General features: G+C 46.5%; 1 protein-coding gene across 21 annotated transcripts in view; it reads left to right on the top strand.

The window, feature by feature from the left end:
• The window catches only part of R3HDM2 (R3H domain containing 2), a 148859-nt gene extending 124700 nt beyond the window's left edge, over positions 1–24159 (top strand). For 13 of the 21 annotated variants that reach the window (XM_027106754.1, XM_027106750.1, XM_027106746.1 and 10 more), the window contains 13 exons: positions 57–289; positions 2594–2760; positions 6979–7080; positions 9528–9770; positions 10312–10438; positions 11321–11481; positions 11949–12103; positions 13282–13382; positions 18637–18806; positions 19810–19957; positions 21159–21256; positions 21607–21691; positions 22594–24159. In XM_027106754.1, coding sequence (XP_026962555.1) covers positions 57–289; positions 2594–2760; positions 6979–7080; positions 9528–9770; positions 10312–10438; positions 11321–11481; positions 11949–12103; positions 13282–13382; positions 18637–18806; positions 19810–19957; positions 21159–21256; positions 21607–21691; positions 22594–22934 — 2131 coding nt within the window. In that variant the 3' untranslated portion in view covers positions 22935–24159. The remainder of the gene's footprint in view (positions 1–56; positions 290–2593; positions 2761–6978; positions 7081–9527; positions 9771–10311; positions 10439–11320; positions 11482–11948; positions 12104–13281; positions 13383–18636; positions 18807–19809; positions 19958–21158; positions 21257–21606; positions 21692–22593) is intronic. The other 8 variants (XM_027106757.1, XM_027106761.1, XM_027106759.1 and 5 more) reach the window with 2 other exon arrangements.
• Positions 24160–24171: the final 12 nt, after the last annotated feature.

The following is a 24171-nucleotide window of genomic DNA, read 5'->3' as shown; positions in this document are numbered from 1 at the left end:
CTTCTGCTGAAGTGGTAGGTGAGGGGTGCTCTGACAACTGCGATCTCTGCATGCAGGGGGAACCGTGAGGGGCTGAGCCGCACCTCAAGCAGCCGCCAGAGCAGCACAGACAGCGAACTCAAATCCCTGGAGCCACGGCCTTGGAGCAGCACGGACTCTGATGGCTCTGTCCGGAGCATGCGGCCCCCTGTCACCAAAGCCAGCAGCTTCAGTGGAATCTCTATCCTCACCCGGGGTGACAGCATCGGGAGCAGTAAAGGTGGCAGTGCAGGAAGGATCTCCAGGCCAGGTAACACAGCTTCTCTCCTTCCATCATTTCTTGCTTATCTTCTGCAAAACATCACTGATATTTCCTTTTAACAAAACACTAACACAGCCAGATGACGGGAAATTTGATTTCTTGGATCCATTGTCCTTTTGAGTCCCTTCTCTGATTTTCTTTCAAACCTTCTTTCCTAATAGAAAAAAAACAGATTGGGATTAGGTTATTTTATCTGATTTCTGACCGAGGTGGGACATCCCTATCAACCCAGGTTCAGGTTATGTACTAAAATAAGGATGATGGCTGCTTTCATTCTGTGGCCCCTGAGATTATAAAGAGGGTTTGTAGAGCAGAGGGAACCTTAGAGTTTGTAATACTGTAATTAACTGGTAGCAGCCAATAGGCTAGAACTTTAAGAGACTGCTGCAGTTGCTTCTCTGGAGCCCAGTCACTGAGAAGGAACATATGTTCCACATGCCAGCCTGGTAACCACCCTTCAGCTCTCCTGAGCTACTGTGTAACCTTCTCCATATATTTCTGCTGTGCTCTTAGCAGAGGAGTATTTAGTTCTTTTTACCCAGCGAGCCTCTATTTCACCATCCTTCTGCCTCTGAAGAATTGCTTGACTTTCGTCCTAGAAGTTCTGTAGGTCTTGTCCTCAAAAGACATCAGTAGTGGTAAAGATTTTGCCTCTGTTAGGTTTCTGTTGCCCTTCTCTGTTACCTCCTTTCTAACCCCACTGCCTCTGCCTTTATCCATGCCGGTTTCCCTGCTTTATCCTCAGCCCTTTTTTTCTTTCGGGGTGGGGGGCAGGGCACACTGTGCGGCTTGCAGGGATCTTAGTTCCCTGACCAGGGATTGAACCTGGGCCCTTAGCAGTGAAAGCGTGGAGTCCTAACCACTGGACCGCCAAGGAATTCCCTATCCTCAGCCCTTTTTAGAGCCAGTTTACCAATCTAAAACATAGATCTAACCATGTCAGTCCTCTCTTAAAAATATTCATGTTTCTGCATTCCCTGCATAATAAAATCCAAATTACTTAGTGTAGCATAACTTCCTGACTCCAGTTTGCCATCTCAGTCTCATTTCCAGACGTCCATCCTCCTCTGACCCTCCAACCATTTCTTTTTATTTATTTATATATTTATTTATTTATTATTTTTGGCTGCATGTCAGGTCTTAGCTGCGGCATACAGGATCTTTCGTTGTGGCACGCGGGCTTCTCTCTAGTTCTGGTGTGCGGGCTTCTCTCTAGTTCTGGTGCACGAGCCCCAGAGCACATGGGCTCTGTAGTTGTGGCACACGGCCTCTCTAGTTGTGGTACACCGGCTCAGTAGTTGCGGCACATGGGTTTAGTTGCCCCGCGGCATGTGGGATCTTAGTTCCCCAACCAGGGATTGAACCCGCGTCCCCTGCATTGGAAGGTGGATTCTTAACCACTGGACCACCAGGGGAGTTCCCAACCATTTTTTGAATATGGCATTAGCTTTGTCTCCTCTTGGTCTGACAGGCCTTCTATTCATCCTTCAAACCCATCACTCCTGCCACGTCCTCTTTAAATTCTTCCCTCTAATCCTCCCAAGAGTTATGCTTCCTCATCTTTGCTTTCATACAACTTTATTCATATCACTGATGCATCCCTTACCAAATTTAATCGTTGTGTGGATGTCCATCTCCTGTCGGAAGATCCTGTGCTGCTCAAGGGCAAGGACTGCGTTCCCTTTACCTTTGTGTCCTCAGTTCATCATACAATGCCTGCACATAATAGATATTCAGTAAAAGTATTTTGTGTAAATGCATACATGACTTGGAGAGCCTGGAAATGAGGAAAGTAGTTGGATGAACGTGTGTGGGGCTGTGTGCACAGGCATGTGCTTGAAGGTTGCCTTCAGCAACTTTTATGAGATGCTGCAAGTTGAGAAGAAATCAAAGAGAAGACAAGTTTCTTAAGGGACTAGGAATCTATATTTTCCCAGGAAGCAAACATTCATGTTTTCAGCTGTCTAATCATGATGGATAGATTCTAGGCACTCCAGGGAAGGTACCTCAGCAGCTTCACATTTTGTTTATTTCCAGAACCAAACATTAACAGTCAAGGTGGTTACTGTCCCCGGGGAGTAGAAACCTGCTAAGATGAGGACTCCCGTCAGCAGGACTGTTGAAATGCATCTGTGCTCATGCATGGATCTGCCCAAGACAGTGGGGGAGTGGACAGAAGAGGGATGACAAGGAAAACAGCAAGGAAAGAGGAAAGCCCTCTCCCCTCCCCCAGGGGAGGGTATGTTCATGGCTTGTGCTTACAACTCTTGCTGGGTCTCCTCTTTGCCTTAGGTATGGCGCTAGGTGCCCCAGAAGTGTGCAGCCAGGTCACCTCATCCCAGTCTGTCCGGGGCCTTCTCCCTTGTACTGCCCAGCAGCAGCAGCCGCAACAGCAACTTCCTGCTCTCCCACCCACGCCTCAGCAGCAGCCACCCTTGAATAATCACATGATCTCACAGGTGAGTCACCACTCGGTGCCAGAGCCCCCTCCGCTCTGATTCAAGCAAGCTCTGGAGGTACAGTCATGTCTCTTGTGCTGTGGGTGGCAGGAAAGATCTGTTTTTGGAGATATGCCACTCCCTCCCCCACCTCTTGTATGTGAGTTGTGGGGAGAGAAGAGGAAGGGCAGAGGTTTGGCCAAAGTGTTCTTAGTAGCGTCACCCTGAGAGTTGTTTTGCTTTATATTTCCTTCTCTTCCTCCTGAGAACTGTCAGTGGGACCTTCTACCCTATTCCACATTTCTACTGTACTCCGTCTCCCTCTATCCTGTGTGATTAGCAAAGCGATTTTGCTCCCTATATCCATACATGGAGCTTGAAAACATCACAGCTCCTACCATAGTCTAGCTGAGTGTATTCATATGGCTGTTGGCCCATAAACAAATATTTATATGTTGGGGTTTGGGGGAAAGGAAATAGCACTCATTAAAACCCCTGCCATAAAGCACAAAACCCCCCAATGTTGTCTTTGTTTCCTGAGAGAGAAAGAGCTCTCTCTTTCTCCTTCTGTTGCTGGCCTGTTAGATGTTGGTACCAACTAGGGTTTAAGTTTTGCTTCTGTGGAGACCATGCAAGTCATCAGCATAAGAATCAGATCCTATTCTAAGCTGGAACCTCCTCGGTGTTTTAGGTTTAAAGTCTCCTTAATACTCTGAGGAGAGATGCTGAGATCTTCACTTACTCTTTCTTCCATGAATAGAGCGCTTCATGAATAGAGCCTGTACTTTATCCTGAAGTATTTATTCTCTGGTAGTCAGGAAGCCAATGTGTCCATATTCTTTTCTGCTGCAGTTTAAGTTCTCATTTCACCTCCCAGGCTCCCTCATCTCCCTGCTCAGTTAGTCCAGCTTGGCCTCAGATATATCTCTTCCATAGGTACAAGAAGCAAGTCCTAAGCCCTGATACCCCAGGGAGTGGAAACACCCCAGAATGGCCCATTATGACCCCATTCATACATTGGGAAATGAAGCTAAAGTAAAGAACAGTGAAGATGTAGGAAACTCTGCTTTGTGGCTTAACGTAACACACATGTCGATCATTCCAAGTCCTTCATCTCAGTCCCTAAATCAGTTTCTCTGTAGTCCTGACTTTCTTTCTTATTCTACAACCATCTGTCTACCACCTCATTAAGTCTCATTCACATTACCTTACCTCGCTCCATACTGAAGCATAGCATGTGTGTGTGCTTTTTTCCCTGTCTGTGTCTTAATTCAGACCTGTGAGTAAACTCTGAACTTCTCCCTCCAGTCATCCCCTACTGTTTCTGTGTGAGTGTCTCACTTTTTTAAGGTCCCAGTGTTTTTTTGAGTTTTCTGAAATGTGTGTATTTTAATACAGTTCTGTTCCCTTTTCTCCCTCTTAGTCTTCCATCTGTCTCCTCCTTCCATCCATATCTAGAAACAGACAGCAAGAGTGGGAGGGGGATAAAGAGATAAGTAAAGAGACTAACCAGTGGGGACTGAAAAGCTTTTAGATAGAATGTTCCGGTAACCGGCCCTAAATCCCAAACTTTTACTCAGATTCTGTCCCTGCTTCTGAATCATGAGGGTCAGTGGGTCAGTTCTTGGTGTTGATTGATCATCCACAGGCAGTACAGTGCTAGGTTAGGTCCTATAGACTGGGGACAGGGGAAAATTATTTGGTACAGAGATCTCAGAAATTTATTCTTGCAATTAATTGTGATCACAAATGCCAAACTAAAAAATCTTATGCTTGGTTAAGTTTTGGTGTCTTTGAAGCACTTATGGTAGCTGCTAATATAATACCATTATATTATTATATAATGGTATTCTCTTTATCCCTTTCTTCCTCTTCCTACTGCCTTTTTCTTTCTTCCTTCCTTTCTCTTTTTCCCTGTCTCTCAGCACTGGTAGCTCTCCAAACTCAAGTTGCTGAGCCCCAGAATACTTACTGTTTAGTTTCTCAAATGGTACGTAACAGTGAAGAGATGGAGGAAGTGACCACACACACACATATACTACTGTGCTTACTCTAAAGGTTTTCCTTTTGAAGAAAAACCTTTAGCTCTGTAGCAAAAAGCATTTGCTCCAGGCCTGGGGACAGTGCTGGCTAAACTATGCTCTTTCTCTTCTTGGAAGGCCTCTGCCGTCAGAGTAGGCCTCCATATCACATATCAGTAGAACATTTGAAGCCAAGGGGTGAGACTGAGGATTAAAGGACCAGTGGCTACCTTTTGCACAATTAACTTAGAGTAGACCTCTTGAGAAGGAGTCCGCTGAGCCTCTCCATGGAGTCCAGTCAGGATCAAAGAGCCAGTGATCTAGCCCAGAAGTCACCAGTAGGTGGCAGTCACATCCCTCAGGGCCAGTCTTTGGCTTCCCCGTGGTTTTTTGAAGTTCCCTAACTGGTGTTTGAGACTCTCTAAGAAGAGAACTGTAGCTGAGAGTAGTGGTAGAATAACTTAAAAATAGCACTGAGATGCCTGCCTTTACCACTACCCTTCCTCAGTTGGGAGAGGCCTAACAGAGGAGCATCCTTTCTTCTCTCTTCACTTTTTACTCAGAACTCACAAATGTGAGGAAGAACAGGCAGAGTTGTTTTACCACTTCCCTGTCCCTAAGGCCTCCCCTTGTCCCCCAGAGAATGTAAGGCCTGAAGTATGGCAGGCCCTCCCCCAAGAAAGAAGTGGATTAGGATAATAGAAAATGGGTCTAAAAGTTACCAGCACAAGTAGCTCAGGCTGAGCAGCTTGGCCAGCAGTTATATTTGGAATGCCACTGGCTTACAGAAAATAGGTGTGCCAGGAGAGCCGAGAGCTTATTTTCAAGGCTGTAGCATTCTCTCTCCCACGTCACACAGTGGATTCTCAGTAACTTTTTCCTAGCCAAGATGACTTACATTTTATTTAATGCAGATACCAGGAGTATTCTCCATCTTGGATGTCTTCTAATTCCTGGACTGTCTGCTTCTGGAACTGTTAGTCCCCTCTGTGAAAGCCTGTCCCAGGAGATATGTGGCAGGAGAGTATTGATACCTTGGTCCCCCACAACTCTTAATACTCTGCTTTGGAAAGAGGAAGGAGAGTTACACAAACAAAAAGATGTTTATGTAATTTTGTTTGACTTCTTCCTTTACCTCCTCCCTACTGCTAGAGTGGAAAGAACATATGTCAGGCAGAACTAGGTTCCCATCCCTGCTCTGCTGCATTAGCTGTGTGATCCTGGGTGTATGATTTAATTTCCCTGAGCCTTACTATCTTAACTGCAGATACAAGTTTTCTTATCTCCCTATAGGATTATTGTGAGGTTGTAATGAGATAATGTATGTAAGTGAGACAATGTATATCAGTGTTATTTCCCCTTCTCTTCATAGCTTCTCCAGAGGCTATGACTGGAGAACCGATGAGGTGATTGAAATAGCTAGAGGGGAAGACGAGAGAGAAAAAAATAACTCCCCATTAGTTGGTTTAGAACACACCATGTTCCTAATAAGCAAGTCCTCCTGCTTGAGGCTAGTGAAGGGACTGAAGGAACAAAAGCTAAAACTAGGCTATTTATATTTTATTCTTAAATCCCTCCATGTTTGCTTATGGGAGCATTTTTCATACTGCCCTCACAGCCTGGAGGAGCATAGAACAATCACTGGAGCAGGAGGAAGTAGGTGTGAACTGGCTTATTTTTCCTTCTCTGCCCTTGGGAGGCTGATGATCCTTGTGAATGAGCACTTCCTTCAGGAAAGCTGTGGTGTGAAATCAGGAGCATGCCTGGGAGAGCCGAGCCAGACCTTGGATGACCCTACAGAAGCGGGAATCCCTTCTCACGTGGGCATTCAGGGAGGGTTATGCGCCCCAGGAATCCTATGCTCAGGAAAAATGCTTGGGGAAAAAGCTGTGTTTGGGATCAGGCGGCAGACCCTGGCTCTGAGATGCTCACAACAGCTGCAGAGTTCTGAGTGGCTAATGGGGCAGAGTGTGCAGTGCGTCTGTACTTATAGGAGAGATTGCTTATTTGTCAGAGATGTGAAAACCATGAGCTGTCCTGGACTTGGTCTCCAGTTTGCTCAGAAGCTTTACTTTTCATGTGAAATTTCTTTTATGATTAACCTTGTTGTTCCTTCCCTTTCCCTCCCCATCTCTGCCCCACCCCCACCCCTGCCTATGCCTCTCCCTGTACCTCCCTTTTCTCTTCCCTTTCCACATGTCTCTCTGCTGGTCCACAGCCAGTCCCGGCTCTGCAGCCCTCTCCACAGCCTGTTCAGTTCTCTCCAGGCTCCTGTCCCCAAGTCCTTCTGCCAGTCTCTCCGCCCCAGCAGTACAACATGGTATAAACTCCATTCCCCCTTTTTGTCTTGTCCGTGTGTGGCCTGTGTCTGGGCATGTCTGGGTCAGTCTGTGACAACCGTGCAAAACAGTTGTGCTGTTTAGAGGACCATTGTTAGAAGGTATTTCTTCTTGAGGGGCCAGCACAGGCTGAACTATACTTCATTCTAGTGACCTCATAACAGTACTTTAGGCATCAAAAGATGCCTAAATGTAAGACAGAGAAGAACACTGAATTCCCCTGAGTTTCAGGACAGGGAACAAAATCAGATGTTGGTCTAACCTGGGCTCCTCATCCTCTCTACCATGTGCATCCTTCATCTCATCTGCTCCCAGGACATGTCTGAGGAACCCAGTTTATTCTGTACAGAATGATTCTTTATAGTTTCCTTTAAAAATAAAAACACAGGGACTTCCCTGGTGGCACAGTGGTTAAGAATCCACCTGCCAATGCAGGGAACACAGGTTTGAGCCCTGGTCCGGGAAGATCCCACATGCCGCAGAGCAATTAAGACCGTGCACCAGAACTACTGAGCCTGTGCTCTAGAGCCTGAGAGCCACAACTACTGAGCTGCGTGCCACAACTACTGAAGCCTTCGTGCCTAGAGCCCGTGCTCTGCAACAAGAGAAGCCACTGCAATGAGAAGCCTGCGCACCACAACGAAGAGTAGCCCCCACTCACCACAACTAGAGAAAGCCCGTGCGCAGCAATGAAGACCCAACGCAGCCATAAATAAATAAATTTATTTTTAAAATAGTTGCAGATTTCTCTGGCACGACTGGTAAAAACTTAAAATGTTCCCCTATTTTACTATATTATTTTACATGAAAAATATCCTCTTCTGTTGAATAGCACATGCTGTTTAAATTGTTCGTACCCTGACTACAAATCCTCTGAAGATCTGATTTGTCTCATAGTTGATAACTTCTATCATGGTTATAGGAGCCCTGATTTTTTTTAAATTTTGTGTTAATCACACCTGTCTGCTTTTTTTTACTAGAAACCCCTCTTTCCTCCCATCTCTTATCTCCATTCTGAAAAGTTCTAGAATATGAACCTCAAAATAGTAACTGCAGTCCAGTCCTCCTGTCATCTATTCCTGCCTACTAAGGTAGCAAAATAGCTAAGATCATATCCCTGAAAAGTGAGTGAAACCACAGGAAAGCATTATCTTTTGTTTCTACTAGTTTCATTTGCAAAAGAACTTCTGCTCTGCCTGTGTATGTATATGTGTATTTTGATTACTGTCCATGGAGCAAAAAAGATGAGGAAGTTAAAAGACTAACCTATCACCATACAAGTGAGGGATGGAACACCCTCACTCTTTCTGCTTAGAGAAGAGGGCTGAGAGAGAAGGCAATTACAGACCAGCCAGTCAGTCTCGCCCTCCAGCTGGCCACTCACCCTGGCCTCCTTGCAGAGGTGAGAATTGGAAGTGGTTTCTGAAGGGCAGGAGAACTCTAGGCAAGTGTCAGAGAACAGGGGTGGAAATGATTGCAAGAGGGAGTAAGGAGATGAGCAGCAGGCGTTGGGAGCCCACCAGTCTTTCCACTGCATAGGCAGAGCTGGGGAGCCACATGAACCCACCCATAATCCACGCAAGGTGTTGTCTGGGTCCTTTATTATAAAAACGAGATTTATGACAATGTAGGGGCCCTTTGTATGGTTGGAGGCATGAGGAAGACAGGAAATGGAAAGATTTTGTAGGGTTTTTTCCCTACTAATTTGTCCTGTTTTCTCTATATATAGAAGTTGTGTCATTGCTCCCATCTCCCCAGGACTAATTCTAATAAAGATCATAATCAGAGTGACCATTGTTACCCCATATGTGGTAGGGAGACTGGGTCTGGAGTTGGGCTTCAAACAGCTGTTCAATTCATGACAATTTAAAACACCCTATGAGGGCTTCCCTGATGGCTCAGTGGTTAAGAATCCACCTGCCAATTCAGGGGACACGGGTTCGAGCCCTGGTCCAGGAAGATCCCACATGCCGCGGAGCAACTAAGCCCGTGAGCCACAACTACTGAGCCTGTGAACCACAACTACTGAGCTGCGTGCCACAACTACTGAAGCCCACACACCTAGAGCCCATGGTCTACAACAAGAGAAGCCACTGCAATGAGAAGCCTGCGCACCGCAACAAAGAGTAGCCCCCCTCGCCACAACTAGAGAAGGCCCGCGCGCAGCAACGAAGACGCAACACAGCCAAAAATAAATAAAATAAATAAATTTAAAAAAAAACACTTGTGAAAAAAATAAATAAAACACCATATGACAGAGGCTTAGGGCTAAAAAGCGCCTCCTAGGGCACACATGCAGGAGTGTCCCAAATTGGTGTAAGGAAGGAAGGCTGTAGAGGGGCTACTATTTCTGTCTGTCTGTGGTAAAGCCAAAGACCTGGGGTTTGATATGACCTCAGTCTTTGGGTCTCCCTCACTCTCTCAACAGACAGATGATCTCAGCAACCCCTTTGGACAAATGAGCCTTAGCCGCCAAGGTTCTACCGAAGCAGCTGACCCATCCTCAGCTCTGTTCCAGCCCCCACTTATCTCCCAGCACCCTCAGCAGACTAGCTTCATCATGGCTTCTACAGGACAGCCCCTCCCTACTTCCAGCTATTCCACCTCTAACCATGCACCACCTACTCAGCAAGTCCTGCCACCCCAGGGCTACATGCAGCCCCCTCAGCAGGTGAGTGGCTTGGGTTCCCAGTTTAAATCACTAATTCAGGGACTTCCCTGGTGGTCCAGTGGTTAAGATTCCGTGCTCCCAATGCAGGGGGCCCAGGTTCGATCCTTGGTCGGGGAGCTAGGTCCCACATGCTGCACCTACAGCCCCCATGCTGCAACTAAAAGATCCCACATGCCACAACTAAGACCCGGCGCAGCCAAATAAATAAATATTTTTAAAAAATCACTAATTCAGTTTGTCCAGTATTATAATCCTTCTTTCTTCCTCTAGTTTAGACAAATCAGAGGGGATAACTGTCCCCTACCTACCTCCATTTCCCCACCTTGACTTGAGAATTTTCTTTCTAGTCAGAAGGCCATCTTTCAAATAACACAAGTCCTTCCTGTTCTGTTTCAAACTTGTATACGAATGCTGCAATTGCAGGCCCAAAATAGCTCCGTTTACAGATTTCTGGGAATTAACCGTGATGTATTTAATAGTTTGGGGATGTTGAGGCTGAATTTGAGGGACTTTCTGATACATCTGTTTCCTCTTACCATAGATCCAGGTTTCTTACTATCCCCCTGGACAGTATCCTAACTCCAACCAGCAATATCGACCTCTCTCTCACCCGGTGGCCTACAGCCCCCAACGTGGTCAACAGCTGCCTCAGCCATCCCAGCAACCTGGTAAGAGGAACCGCTGATGTATGAAGGTAGTGAGTAAGGGAAGGGGGGAGACTGGGAAAGAGAATTACCTTTGCTGTTTAAAAAGCAGGGGGGGAAAAAAAAAAAAAAAAAAAAAAGCAGGGGGGGGCTTCCCTGGTGGCGCAGTGGTTGAGAGTCCGCCTGCCGATGCAGGGGACACGGGTTCGTGCCCCGGTCCGGGAAGATCCCACATGCCGCGGAGCGGCTGGGCCCGTGAGCCATGGCTATTGAGCTTGCGCGTCCGGAGCCTGCGCTCCGCAACGGGAGAGGCCACAGCAGTGAGAGGCCCGCGTACTGCCAAAAAAAAAAAACTCATCAAAGAGCAGGAGGGACTTCCCTGGTGGCACAGTGGTTAAGAATCTACCTGCCAATGCAGGGGACACGGGTTCGAGCCCTAGTCTGGGAAGATCCCACATGCCATGGAGCAACTAAGCCCGTGCGCCACAACTACTGAGCCTGCACTCTAGAGCCCATGAGCCACAACTACTGAGCCTGCGTGCCACAACTACTGAAGCCCGTGCACCTAGAGCCCGTGCTCCGCAACAAGAGAAGCCACTGCAGTGAGAAGCCTGCGCACCGCAACAGAGTAGCTCCCGCTTGCTGCAACTATAGAAAGCCCGTGCGCAGCAACAAAGACCCAATGCAGCCAAAAAAAAAAAAAATAGATTTATTTTTAAAAATAAATAAAGTAAAAAGCAGGGGGTGCAGGGGGCGGGGGCGGCAGGAATGATTAGGGTCCTGAAGAGGAACCCGTGATCTCCAGAAAAAGAAAAAGTAAAATAGAAGGAAAATTACTGAGAGAGTGTGACCTCCTAAACATTGTTGATACTATGCTAATGTCTCCTCTGCTTTGCCCATCCCTAGGTTTACAGCCCATGATGCCTAACCAGCAGCAGGCGGCTTACCAAGGCATGATTGGGGTCCAGCAGCCACAGAACCAGGGCCTGCTCAGCAGCCAGAGGAGCAGCATGGGGGGCCAGATGCAAGGCCTGGTGGTTCAGTACACTCCACTGCCTTCTTACCAAGTGGGTGCATTTTGTACTAGGAAAGATCACCCAGTCCTTGGGATGAGGAAAAGGAGGACAGTTTCCCACATCCTCCAGTCTGACAACTCAAACACTAAAACATTGTTCACTTTACCCCTAGAATTTTTAGGTTTTCTTCCTCTGAGAGAAGGCCCAGAGAGTCTGAGAACAGTCTTTATTTAAATTGTTTGGTTTTTATATAGCCATGCAAACGAGTATATGCCCAGAAAAGTAGGATCTAGAGGAAATTAGGCTCCTTCCTGTACATCACATGCCCATGGGTGAGGTTTGGAGAGGAAGGCAATGGAGATAGCTCTAAGCATTTCCTTTACTCAGGTAAGGAGAATAGGAGTCTCTAAAGGTAGGGAAGGAGGTTAGAGTGTCCTGGTCTAGTGATGACTAGAGGCTGTTCTTTGGATGAACTCTTTGGGAGTAAGAGTGGTCATTCTCTTCTTGTCTCCACCCAGGTCACAGTGGGTAATGACTCGCAAAATGTGGTCCAGCCGCCTTTCCAGCAACCCATGCTGGTCCCTGCGAGCCAATCTGTGCAAGGGGGCCTCCCAGCAGGGGGCGTACCAGTGTATTACAGCATGATCCCTCCAGCTCAGCAGAACGGTACAAGGTGAGAACTCCCAGAGAGTTGGGGTGCATCTCCCACAGACCTTAGCAACTGTTGCACCATGGTTTTGTTTGCACTGGGAAAGAAAGGCAGGGGTAAAGATCCCAGTGATACCCTAAAGCAGGTAGAACATGAGGGAGTTCATTCTCCTTTTCTCCTTGTCATTTCGATATTTGCTAAGAATTCATCATCAGGAAAAATTCCTGCTTCGGAGACAGAGGCTTTATAATTTCCCCCATTTTTTGTTTTTCTAATCAGTGGGATTCAGAACTATGAGATAGAGACAGCTTATTTTAAAAAAGCAATTTGGAGTATACATATGTAAATTTCTCTGTGTACCTCTATATCCATGGATGAATCTGAGATAGCCTATTTCTATATGTCTATTTATATATATCTTAGTATAGCTCATAGCTAATAGAATTTTAGAGGTAGAAGTTACCTTAGAAATGTCTAAATATTTAGACATTTCTAAGTGTCTAATAGTCCACTCCCCTTGTTTTATTTTTCTCCCTTCTTTTATAAATGAGGAAATTCCAACTAAGGATGTTAAGAAACTTACCCAAAGTCACAGAAGTAGTTAGTAGAAGCAGAGCTGGGACTAGAACTCAAGTCTGGGCCTCCCTCGATGTATTTCTGTATCTTTCTCAGTGTCCACATTTATGTCTTTTTATGTGTATGTCTCCACGTTGTCTTGAGTTTTGTGAGATTTTTCCCCATTTGTCTTTAGTTGACTATATGTGTTTGCCATTGAGAAAATATCCTAAATCTCCTTAGTTATTTTTGCCCATCTCTCTCTAGCACTTTAGCCCTGTGTGTCTGTCTCTGGCATTCTCTTCGTGTTTCTGCTGTGTTTCTCAGAGCGTGTGTGTGTGTGTGTGTGTGTACGCACACGTGTATGTGTTTGGTGTTTCTACACTGTTGGGAAGAGCATGTGTTACTAACATTCCATCTGTAGCACTGATTAGCAGCTTCCTAATTGAAAGATGATCAAGTACAAATATATATAATTAACTTTGAACTGATGAGTGATTTTAGAAATTGCATGGCAAATTGGTCTGGGAATGGCTTGGAGCTGCCTTGACTTCCCACAGGGGAGGCTCAGGAAGCAACAGCTATCTGCCAGGAGTTGCGTTCCTCCCTCTACCGCTTTACCACTCTTCTCTTCTCCATCTCCCCAGCCCTTCTGTGGGATTTCTGCAACCTCCTGGCTCTGAGCAGTACCAGATGCCTCAGTCTCCCTCTCCCTGCAGTCCACCACAGATGCCACAGCAGTACTCAGGTAAGAGGATAAAGAATTGAGGGGTCTTGGGCACTGGTGAGAGCAAACACTGCTGAAGGACTTGTGCTTTAGAGCTGGGAAGGACAAAGAGAGTTCAGGGATTGGCTCTGTCCCCAGCTGTGACCCCATCATGAGGGAAGACCAAAGTCCTAGCTGGCTGGTGTTTTCCAGAGGTGCTGAAATTGACCCCTCAAGAGGTGAGGTTGGTTGCCTGATCCCTATCCCTGGGGAGTCACATGTCGATTGAGTTCCTTGTTTTCTCTCCCTCTCCCTCTCCCTCTCCCTCTTTGCTGAATCCAGCACTACACTCACCACTCACATGCCTTTGAAACACAGAGTGCTTACTTCTGTCTTGCACTCATTCTTCCTGTAAACAGCTTTTCTTTTCTCTTGGGAGAAAACAAGGAAAGAGGCTGATAAAATGCTTTTAAAATGCTGATAAAATCAGCATTTTATCATAAAATGCTTTTAAAATCATATCTTAGATTTGTTTAGTGGTTTTTCATATGTGCTCGGATATACTGTGTCATTTTCATTCTCACTACAACTTAGTGAAGAGGAAATTTAAGACTCAAAGAGAATAAATGACTTGCCTAAGATCACAGTCCTAGAGCTTGAACTTGGGTCTTTTCACTTTCTATAACCCATGCTACATCCTCAGTAACACATTTTCAACAGGTTTCTGTACTCTGTTCCTCCAGTAGGAAATAAATGGATATCATGTTAAATAGCTAAAGGCCTTCTTTGGAGGGGCCAGTTATCCCAGGTGAATAGACTTATGCCTTGCAGCCTCTCACTATCTGTCTTTGCCAAGAACTCCCCCAATACACCAAGTACAACTGCTCCTGTTTGTTTCCCTTTCACCCAACCCTGACATATCATTACGCTGTAGTTAAGTAGACTTCACGGGTTCTGGAGGGGAGGAGGTTAAGGTAGCCTCCAGCCATCCCCATGCAGCTCTATTGTGGGAATGTCAGGGTTCCCTCTTCTGGTGAGAAGGAGGTATTTTGCCAATTTTTCTCATTTTAGAAATGGAATATTTTTCACATAAGATTTTCTGTACTCTATGTTAGGTGCTCTGGAGTAGATTCCAGAATTAAGCTTGCTTACAAGACATGATTAGTTCTTACCTTCAATGTAATGACTTCTTCCTTTATCCAGACCAACCATGGATCTCTTACAGGATGAGGTTTTAAAATTCACCAACCTTTACTACTCTTCATTACATTATTGGTCTCTCTAGCTGTTTCTCCTAGTGTCCGCCAGGGGCACTTGACCTTGAAATTCCCAGCGGGGTATGGAAATTATAGAAACCAGCTCCAAGAACTGCTGTAGCCTGTGGTGGTGCTTGGCACCTCAGGGCATTTTCTCTCCTGTTTGTTAAAATAAGTGTGTGTGTGTGCATATGGGTATACTTGTATGTGAATTTTTGTATATATCCTTAGTGGTATATCAGTATATCTGTTGGGTCTCCGCAGTTATGTCTCTTCATCTGCAAATACAAGATGAATTAGAAACAAATCAAGTGAGAATAATTTTTCAGTACCTACTCTGGACCTAGTGCTGGGTTAATTAAGTAAACTGAAACAGCTATTGTTCTGAAAGTTGGCAGCACTAGAGATCTGGACTGGGATTGGAAGGAGATAATCTAGGCTTTTCCCAAATTAATAGAAATAGACAAAACCCTCTCCATCATCTGATTTCCTTGCTGCTTTAGAATTTTCTGTTTTATTTCCTTTCCTTCTGGCTACCCTGATTGACCCTAGGCTTCTGACTGACCCCTTGTACTTTTCCTAGATGATGGGACCCTCTCTTCCACCCACATCATCTAAGAGACCTATTCACCATAGCATCAATCTTAAAAGTCTTCAATCCCTGCTCATGGGAATTTAAGAGGAAGTGGAAGAAAAGAAAAAGTGCTTCTTACACCTTCCTTTCCAGTTTTCCCTTTACTGGAAAGATAGAAGGCTGGCACTCCCCACAAGGGCTGCTATGTCACCTTCAGAGGACAGTCACCCGCCCTTCTCCCATGTAGCAACATGGTCACTTTTCCAAAAATAAAGGTAGGGATTAGGATTGGCTGTTCCTAGAGCAATTGTTCCAGTTTATTAATACAGTTTTGTAGTTGCCCAGTTTACCCCCAGGCCTGGACGTTAATTCCTCCACTATGATATTAGATATAACCATAACCTCAGGAAATACTTTTCTTCCCACTAAAATAGTGACTTGCAGGTCTCTTGAGGTTTTTACAGGGATGCTTGTCTGGGGAAGAGGCACACAGACATGAAATGGCAGTGAAACCTATGCATAGACTCTCAACTCACAGTGACACAGCAGCAGGGCCAGAGTGAGGTACATACAGAAATAGCTTCTCACCTATTTACTGGCTCATTTTGTAGCTGAGGGCTTTCCAAAGCTGAGAGTAACTCTTTTCAATCCCCACTCCCTGAAGATAACCCTCTCCCCCACCAAAAAAATGGAAAACTACGAAGATACTGTAGGATTCTGTCCTGTAATTTGGGAAAGATGCCTGTGGGATTTTATTTCTCTGGACATTCCTTTCCATAGATTTGATTTCAGATGGTAAGGAAGAAGCCTTATCAGTTTTCTACCTCAGCGATTTAAAAAAAAAGCAAAAACTAAACAAAAGCAATTCTGCCAGACATAAATGTCATCTGTTTATATTTATGCGGTTTGCTCTGCCCAATCGACCTTTCTGCCCAGGTTTAATGATGCCACTTAAAAAGCCATTCACACGTTCCCTCTCCTTTCAGAGCTTTCAAGCTGAAATTGATTTCCTTATTCAACTCCCTTCTCCCCCTTCCCACTCCAACCCAGGCTCCTTCCCCCAACGTGATTATGTGGAAGCGCTGTCACTGGGCAGTGCTGTGGGGGGTTTTTGTTTTGGGAGATTTGGGGTTTTTTTGGCCACATGCATTAAGTAGCCACAGTTCAGCTGCTAATGGATGCCACCAGCTTCTGGCTTGAGGAAGAGAAGCATAAAAGTCATCTCATCAGCAGAGTAGTGCTCTCTGTCCTCAGCTGAGTGAAGGTACAACACTCCAGGCCAGCCGGAGAGGACTCAGTGAGGGGAGGAGCTCAGGAATGAGGCTGCAACTAGGAACCCTGCCTTTGCTTTCCTTGCGATCAGAGAAAATAATATGAGGACTTTGTTCTCTTTCCCCCTCCACTTTAGCCCCCTAATAGCTCCTTACAGCTACATGTTGGTATTAGAAAGAACTTCTACTGCCTTGCTTATGCGCACACCCTACATACTCACACATCCTCTACCTTTTCCTGGCCCAGGGCAATAGGCTCAGGTTATAAGCTGCCTTCCAGAAAAGCTATACATTTGATTATTTTTACGTTGGCCCCCTCAGGTAGCAGTGAGTTGTCTGAATAAGATCAGTTGCAGTTTTGTGGGTAAAGAATATGGGAGCAGGTGCAGCTCTTAGGGTGGGGAAGTACAATGCCCAGAGCAACTATAGTAAAGGGGGAGTTGTTAAATGCATGACACCTCACAACTGTACAATTTTCCTGTGGCCCTTTTACAAGCCATGCTGATGAATACCCTGTCCTCTTTGGCAGGGGAAGGGGAGAGGTGAGCCTGTCGAGCCTGTCACTCTGAGTATTTGTGCTGTCTGATTATATGAGCCCTAGAGGATGGGGGTGGGCACAAACTGGGGAATAGGGTACAACAGATGCTGTGTCTACTGAGCTATTCTCTGAGACCTCCCACTGTTTCTTTTCCTTTCCTTTGACCGATGCTACCTGAGAAAAGCAATCACGCTCACTTCCCAGCATGACTGGTGCCCAGGGCAGAGGCTGCAACATTTCCCAGCACAGGAAGCAGTGCGATGGCGGCAGCAGTGGCAGCCCCAGAGCACTGAGCCATGAAGGCAGCAGCATTGCAGCAGGTTTTCAAGCTAGCGACCCTCAGTCCCATTTCTCTACCACCAGACACACACATGAACTCAGCCTGTCTATCCACAGAAATATAGTCTGGAGGGTCAAGGGCAAAGCCTCATGCTGGACAGTCCCCCGTGGGGAAGCAGAGCTCCTGCTCATCTCTCCCAGCAGAAACTGTCTATCAAACTGCTTCTCCGTGACCCCTTACCTTGCTTTTCACCATGAGGAAGAGTCAGGACTTAATGTTCCTCCCATTGAGCCCTTTCCTTCCCCCAGACTGTGAGAGGGTAAGACCATATCTATGGTTGCCTGGGCTAAAACCTCAGGGCTGCATCCAGTCAGTCACCTTGAACCTGTCAGTAAAACCTTCAGAGAGTCTCACCCTCCCACTCCATTTCTGCTGTCACTGCTCTAATTCATAATCACTTTGTTTTGTTTCAGTAGCCTCCTAACTAGTCTTCTGGTCACTAGTCTCTCCCTCCCTTTAGCCATCTTACATTTGGCCACTTGGGTTAGCTCTCTGAAACACAAGTCCTGTTCCCAACACCTACAGGATACAACCCTTACCAGAATGTGCTTCAAACTCTGACACCAGCTATTTGTTTAATGTCTGACTCCCTAATAGACTGTTCATTCCATGGGGTAGAGACCAGTCTTTTTTGTTTGTTTGTTTTGTATACCCAGTGCCCAGCGTAGGAACTGGCACATAGACAAATGTTCAATAAACATTTGTTGAATAAATGAATAAATGTATCTCATCTCCTGCTACTTCCCCTACATAGCCCCTGTGCCTTAGCACCTTGAATTATTTGTCATTTCCTGAGCATGACATCATCTCTATGCCATTCCCTCTACTTGAAATGTTCCCAGTTCACCCAACCCTTGCCCAAGAATTATATCCTGCACATTTATCTTCTCCAGAACAACCAGAGATCGCTGACTTATCTGCAGCCATTACCAGAAAAGCCTGCACGTGCCTGCAGCCCTGGCCCAGGCCCCAGACTGGGACCTGTACCATGCCCAGACATTTGAGCAGTCTGACCTGGGAACTTTGACAGAAATGAAGTAGTTTTCTGCCAAGCATACCAAAGTACCCCCCACCAGGTGAAGGCCAGGAGGGCATTGGCATCTTCCACTCAAACTTCCACTGGTTCGAAGTTTCCGCTGGTCTGAGAGAGAGTCAGAGACCAAATCAGCAACTATCTCAGATTCCTGGCAGGACACAGTTTAAGTGACCCTGAAGCCAGTAGGTGGATTTGCTTACTGGCTTTCCCACTTAGGGTTAGCTGACAGGCCTAAAATGTAGTTTGAATGCACAACCAACTGCTTTTTTCCTGCCACCCAGGAGTGTCACCTTCTGGACCAGGTGTGGTGGTCATGCAGCTGAATGTCCCTAATGGACCCCAGCCCCCCCAGAACCCATCCATGGTCCAGTGGAGTCACTGTAAATATTACAGCATGGACCAGCGGGGGCAGAAACCTGGAGACCTGTACAGTCCTGACAGTAGCCCCCAGGTGAGTCCCTGCAACCCAGCTTTGTCTTAGCAGGGAGGTAACCAGATTCTTCTCAGGAAGTAATCTTTGCCATTGACTGAGCAACCTCTGTTACTTATCTTTCCCTGGGCACTTTTTGGGAAGAAACACAAGAAATAGAGGAGAGCATCTTCTTTCAAGGAACCTAAGATTTAAGGTAGCAGATGGGACACATGCTTGAAAATGCTAAGGGAATACTTAAAACAGTATGTCAAAAAGTGGATGTTAAAATAATACAAACTGGGCTTCCCTGGTGGCGCAGTGGTTAAGAATCCGCCTGCCAGTGCAGGGGACACGGGTTCGAGCCCTGGTCCAGGAAGATCCCACATGCCACGGAGCAACTAAGCCTGTGCGCCACAAGTACTGAGCCTGCGCTCTAGAGCCGTGAGCCACAACTACGGAGCACACGTGCCACAACTCCTGAAGCCTACATGCCTAGAGCCCCCGCCATGAGAAGCCTGCGCACCGCAATGAAGAGTAGCCCCCGCTCGCCGCAACTAGAGAAAGCCCCCGCGCAGCAGTGAAGACCCAACGCAGCCAAAAATAAAATAAATTTTAAAATAATAATAACACAAACTAATTAGGGACTAGGGCTAGTTTGAAGGAGCAGTCTGACTTTGACAGAGTTCAGCAAGAGAAGTTTCCTGAGAGAGGTGACTTTTTTTGTTGTTTTGAGAGAGGTGACTTTGTTTTTTGTTTTTTGTGGTACGCGGGCTTCTCACTGTTGTGGCCTCTCCCGTTGTGGAACACAGGCTCCGGACGCGCAGGCTTAGCGGCCATGGCTCACGGGCCTAGCTGCTCCGCGGCATGTGGGATCTTCCCAGACCGGGGCACAAACCCGTGTCCCCTGCATCAGCAGGTGGACTCTCAACCACTGCGCCACCAGGGAAGCCCATGAGAGAGGTGACTTTTAAGCCAAGCCACAGGAATATCCAGAGGGTAATGTTTGGGGTATGTATGATGTGTACTCCTCTCTCTCCCACAGGCCAACACACAAATGAGCAGCAGCCCTGTCACATCTCCTACTCAGTCTCCAGCACCCTCTCCTGTCACCAGCCTCAGCAACGTCTGCACAGGACTCAGTCCCCTTCCTGTCCTCACACAGTTCCCCCGTCCTGGGGGTCCAGCACAGGGTAAGGGGTTAGATAAGGGCTGGTTGCTGTCAAATTCACCATTCGCATCCCATTCCCAAGTGGGGAGATCGAGAGGGCAGCAACAGGCAGGGAAGCGGTGTGGCTGGTCATCCAACTCTGGCCCTGTTCAGGCCAAAGACACCTGCCCCTCTTTAGTGCTGCCCATAGTTAATTTACTCTAGATCTCCGTTAGATTTTTAGTATTTACTTCCAAGTCCCTGGTGACTATGAGCCAGGGAAAAGAAGTTCACTGAACTTTCTAATGAACAACCAAGAGTTTAATCCATCAGTACTGAGTCTGAGGGTTGGGAATATGGGGTGGTGTCAGAAACGGTATTTGTCAAAAACGTTATGGTTTTAGAAGAGGGAATACTGGATTTGAGTTAAAAGACTTGGGTTCAAATTCTAGTTCTACAACTAACTAGCTTTGTGATGTTGAACATGTTACTTAAACTTAAAATGGGACCTCAGTTTCCTAATATATAAAATGAGGTTAATCACACATAAGATGGAAATAATCTTATCTGCTTTCTGCCGTGGCTATCAAAAGCAGTATAAAAATAACATGAAAATATGGTTTAAAACTTCAGAGTGCTCTGAAATATAGTATTTATCACCAATAATAGGTAACACATGGTACTTAATATGTATCAAGCATTGCTATAAGTGCTTTACTTATAAGTACTTTACTTTATAGGTGCTATAAGTGTCTTACAGTCATTTAACCTCAGCAGTGCTAATGAGAGGAAAACATACCCAACATCCCATTTTCAGTAACAGAGCCAGGATTTGAACCTAGGCAGTCCGGCTGTAAGTCTGTGTTCTTCTCCACTGCATTGTATTGCCTCTCATGTGAGTCAGAAACTTGAGCCCTGGGTTTAAGGTGAGAAGAAACTATATGAGAAATAAAAGACAGTCATAAGGGTCTGTAGGTTTCCTCCAGGGCCTTTTGTCTTCAATGGACAGAGCCCTTCTTCAAAGGTGAAGGAACCTAATAACTCCTTTTGTCTGAGCTACAGCTGAAAGCCAAGGGGTTTAGGAAGAGAGACAACTCTTAAATCAGTGACATGGGCACTCCTATCATAGATGAAGTAGGAATAGTATGCATTGTTGCTGTCCATCTCCAAAGCCCCATGAAGTCTCATAAAAGTCATACCATGTAGTTCAAACTCCCAGAAAACCATCTGCTCTTCCTCCCTAGGTGATGGTCACTACTCCCTCTTGGGCCAGCCATTACAGTACAATCTGTCCATCTGCCCTCCCTTGCTCCATGGCCAGTCAACTTACACGGTGCACCAGGTAAGGGTGTCTCCTATCAGCCTTAGGGCCATCAGAGTCCCCTTCTCATCCAGGCCCCTGCTTCTGAGCCATCCACCTCAACTAGCTGGGTGGACAAGAGAGACAACACAGAGAGAATGGACGAAGTGGGAAGAGCCTTTACCCCACTCCTGTACGCATTCCTCTCACCCCTTCCCCAGTGCCAAGAGGGAGAGGCTCTTTGTTTCTCAGTGGCCACTCTCTGGCCAATCTGACTGCCTGGTGGGATGGGGTTCTCAGGGTTGGGTACTGCTCCTTAATCTCTCAGACAGACTGGGATGTAAGGCAGTCATTGTTTACCTGGAATGAGAGTTATCTTTCGAATGTTGAAGGGACAGAGTGGATTGAAGCATGGAAACCGGAGCAAGAGACAAGCACTCAAATCTGCCTCCACTGACCTGGGGACAACAGACGTTGGTGAGTGACAGGATGCTGAATTCCCAAAAGAAGGTGCTTAACCCCTCCAGCCTTGCATTACCAGCCCAGGATGGTGAGAAAAGCCAGCTTAGGGTAGGGAGTCAAAAGAGGACCTTTTCGTACTCAAAAGCAAGGAGAAGCTGGAGAAGTGAGGTGTCTCAGTCCTCCTTACCAAGCCATTCCAAGTCCTAGGGAAGATGAGGGTGAAAATTTGGAATAACACAATGATGGGGCTTGTTGAGCCTGCTATTAACAGACAGCCTTGTGGAAGTGGTCCTGACGCTGATCTAGGATGTCTACCTTTGGTAGTTCTAGACCCAGTTTAGGAGAGGCTTGATAAGAGAATATGGGGGAGTAACTTTCCTCCTGCAGGCCTTCCATACTAGGCATAACAAGATCTCTTGGGGTTTCGCCTACTGGAGCAGTTTGCTAAACAAGGTAAGGAAGGGAAACTGACTTCCCTAGATGATAAGAAAGAGGAATCTACCTGGACCAGCCTCTGGGAAGGGAATGGAACATATTTCAGACTGAGCTATTAACTTTGTGAAATAACATAACCAAAAGCCACACTTCCTTCACAGTAATTGCACCCTGTGAGAGAACTGAGGTATAGGTTTCCAGATCTTAAATCTGGGATTCTGATTCCCAGTCTCCTCTTGCCTACATCTCTAGGCTAGGAGAAGAGAAAGTTTCCTTTGTGTCTCCTAGTTGCCCTGATCAGAGTCTGGATGGTAGGGAGTTGGGTTGATTTGGGGAGGGAGGAAAGGACTAAGTGAGAAAGGCTGGGCTTTTGAGGACATTGTATACAGACTTGGTCAGCTGGATGCTCCTCTGCTGGGCTGCTGGCCAGTCCTTCCTACTCTATACCTCTTACAACCATGTCCTGTCTCCTCCCCTTCCAGTCCTGGGACGGGTGCTGGAGGTGACAGATCTCCCTGAGGGCATCACCCGTACCGAGGCGGACAAACTCTTCACTCAGCTTGCCATGTCTGGCGCCAAGATCCAGTGGCTCAAGGATGCTCAGGGGCTGCCTGGTGGGGGTGTGGGGGACAACGGTGGGACTGCTGAGAATGGCCGCCACTCGGACCTTGCTGCCTTGTACACCATCGTGGCTGTGTTCCCCAGCCCTCTGGCTGCCCAAAATGCCTCCCTTCGCCTCAACAACTCTGTGAGTCGCTTCAAACTTCGAGTGGCCAAAAAGAACTATGACCTGAGGATCCTGGAGCGAGCCAGCTCCCAATAAATGGAGGAGAAGAAGGGACCAGCACGGCAGGGGTGGGGCAGGGTAGAGGGGTCAAGGGGTCCTGTCAGACCACAGACAGAGGCAGAAGGTAAGGTAAGGTCCACAGACAGACACTAAACTGGAGCCTAAGACAGTAGGGATGAAGATGGAAACAGAGACAGACACTCACACTGGCACTGAACTCTTTCTCACTCCCCTGCCAAGGGTCCCTCTTTTTCCCTGGTTGGCCCCATGTCTGCTTCCCTCTCCTTCCCATCCTCTTCTATGATTTTTTATCTCTTCTCTCACCATGCAATTAATTCTTTCATATTTTTTGGTCAGGTAGAATTGGGAGGGTCCCACACTCCCATGTTCTCCTATTTCCTCACCATCCCAAGCTCCCTTTTCTTTTTTGGTCCTTATGAATATATTTATATGGACAGAATTAAGAAAAATGAAATTGATTTCCCCTTTCTCCCACCCCATCTTATCTCCCCAAACCCCACAGAGTTAAAACTTGGGCCTCCCTCCACCCCCCAGAACACTTGTATATTGTTTGTTTGAGGTTTGTGCTGCAGTAACAGACACAGTATTTAATTGCACATACAGATGTTTGCTGGGTATATTCACTGTAAATTTTATTTAATCTGATTTTTTGTTTGTTGGGGGGTTCTTCGGGGGGGGTTGATTTTGTTTTTAAATATAAAAAGAAAATCTGTCACTGGACATCAGTCCGTTTTCTGTTGCCACCCTGGTATGGGTGGGGTCGGAGGGATTTGATGCGGGCTGGGATGGCTTTCTCTGGCATATGCACACATATCTTCCTAACACTATTCCCTGCATCCTGTCCTACTCCTTACAAATAATTCTGATAAATGGCTGGGTCTGTAATGGGACTCTGCCACTAACTGTGGTGGTTTATCAAGCACATCACTCTCAACTCTGGACCTCTGAGTTCTTACCAGTAAAATAAGAGACTTGGACTGACTAGGCGACCTCCGAGGTTCCTTCCACCCTGTTAATTCTGTGATACACATTTAGGGCCCTGGTAGCTAAGCCAGAGGAGTGTGAGTGACGTCCAAAACTGGGTCGAGATGCTTGCTTCATACCTGTCCATCTCATATTCTGAAAACTCTTCAGGGATGGAGGACTTGGGCCTTTCTTTAATCCCAAAGCCAGAGGATTGGGTTCTACCTGGCAGGAACAGAACCGCATGTTTCTTACAATAAAAGCTACATCAATTGAACTTGCTGTGCCA

This window comes from Aethalodelphis obliquidens, unplaced genomic scaffold (assembly GCF_003676395.1).
Source record: "Aethalodelphis obliquidens isolate GAN/ISIS:26980383/991018 unplaced genomic scaffold, ASM367639v1 scaffold8, whole genome shotgun sequence".
In the NCBI taxonomy this organism is placed as follows: domain Eukaryota; kingdom Metazoa; phylum Chordata; class Mammalia; order Artiodactyla; family Delphinidae; genus Aethalodelphis; species Aethalodelphis obliquidens.
The sequence above is the reverse complement of the archived record's forward strand: the minus strand, read 5'-3'. Positions and strand labels throughout refer to the sequence as shown.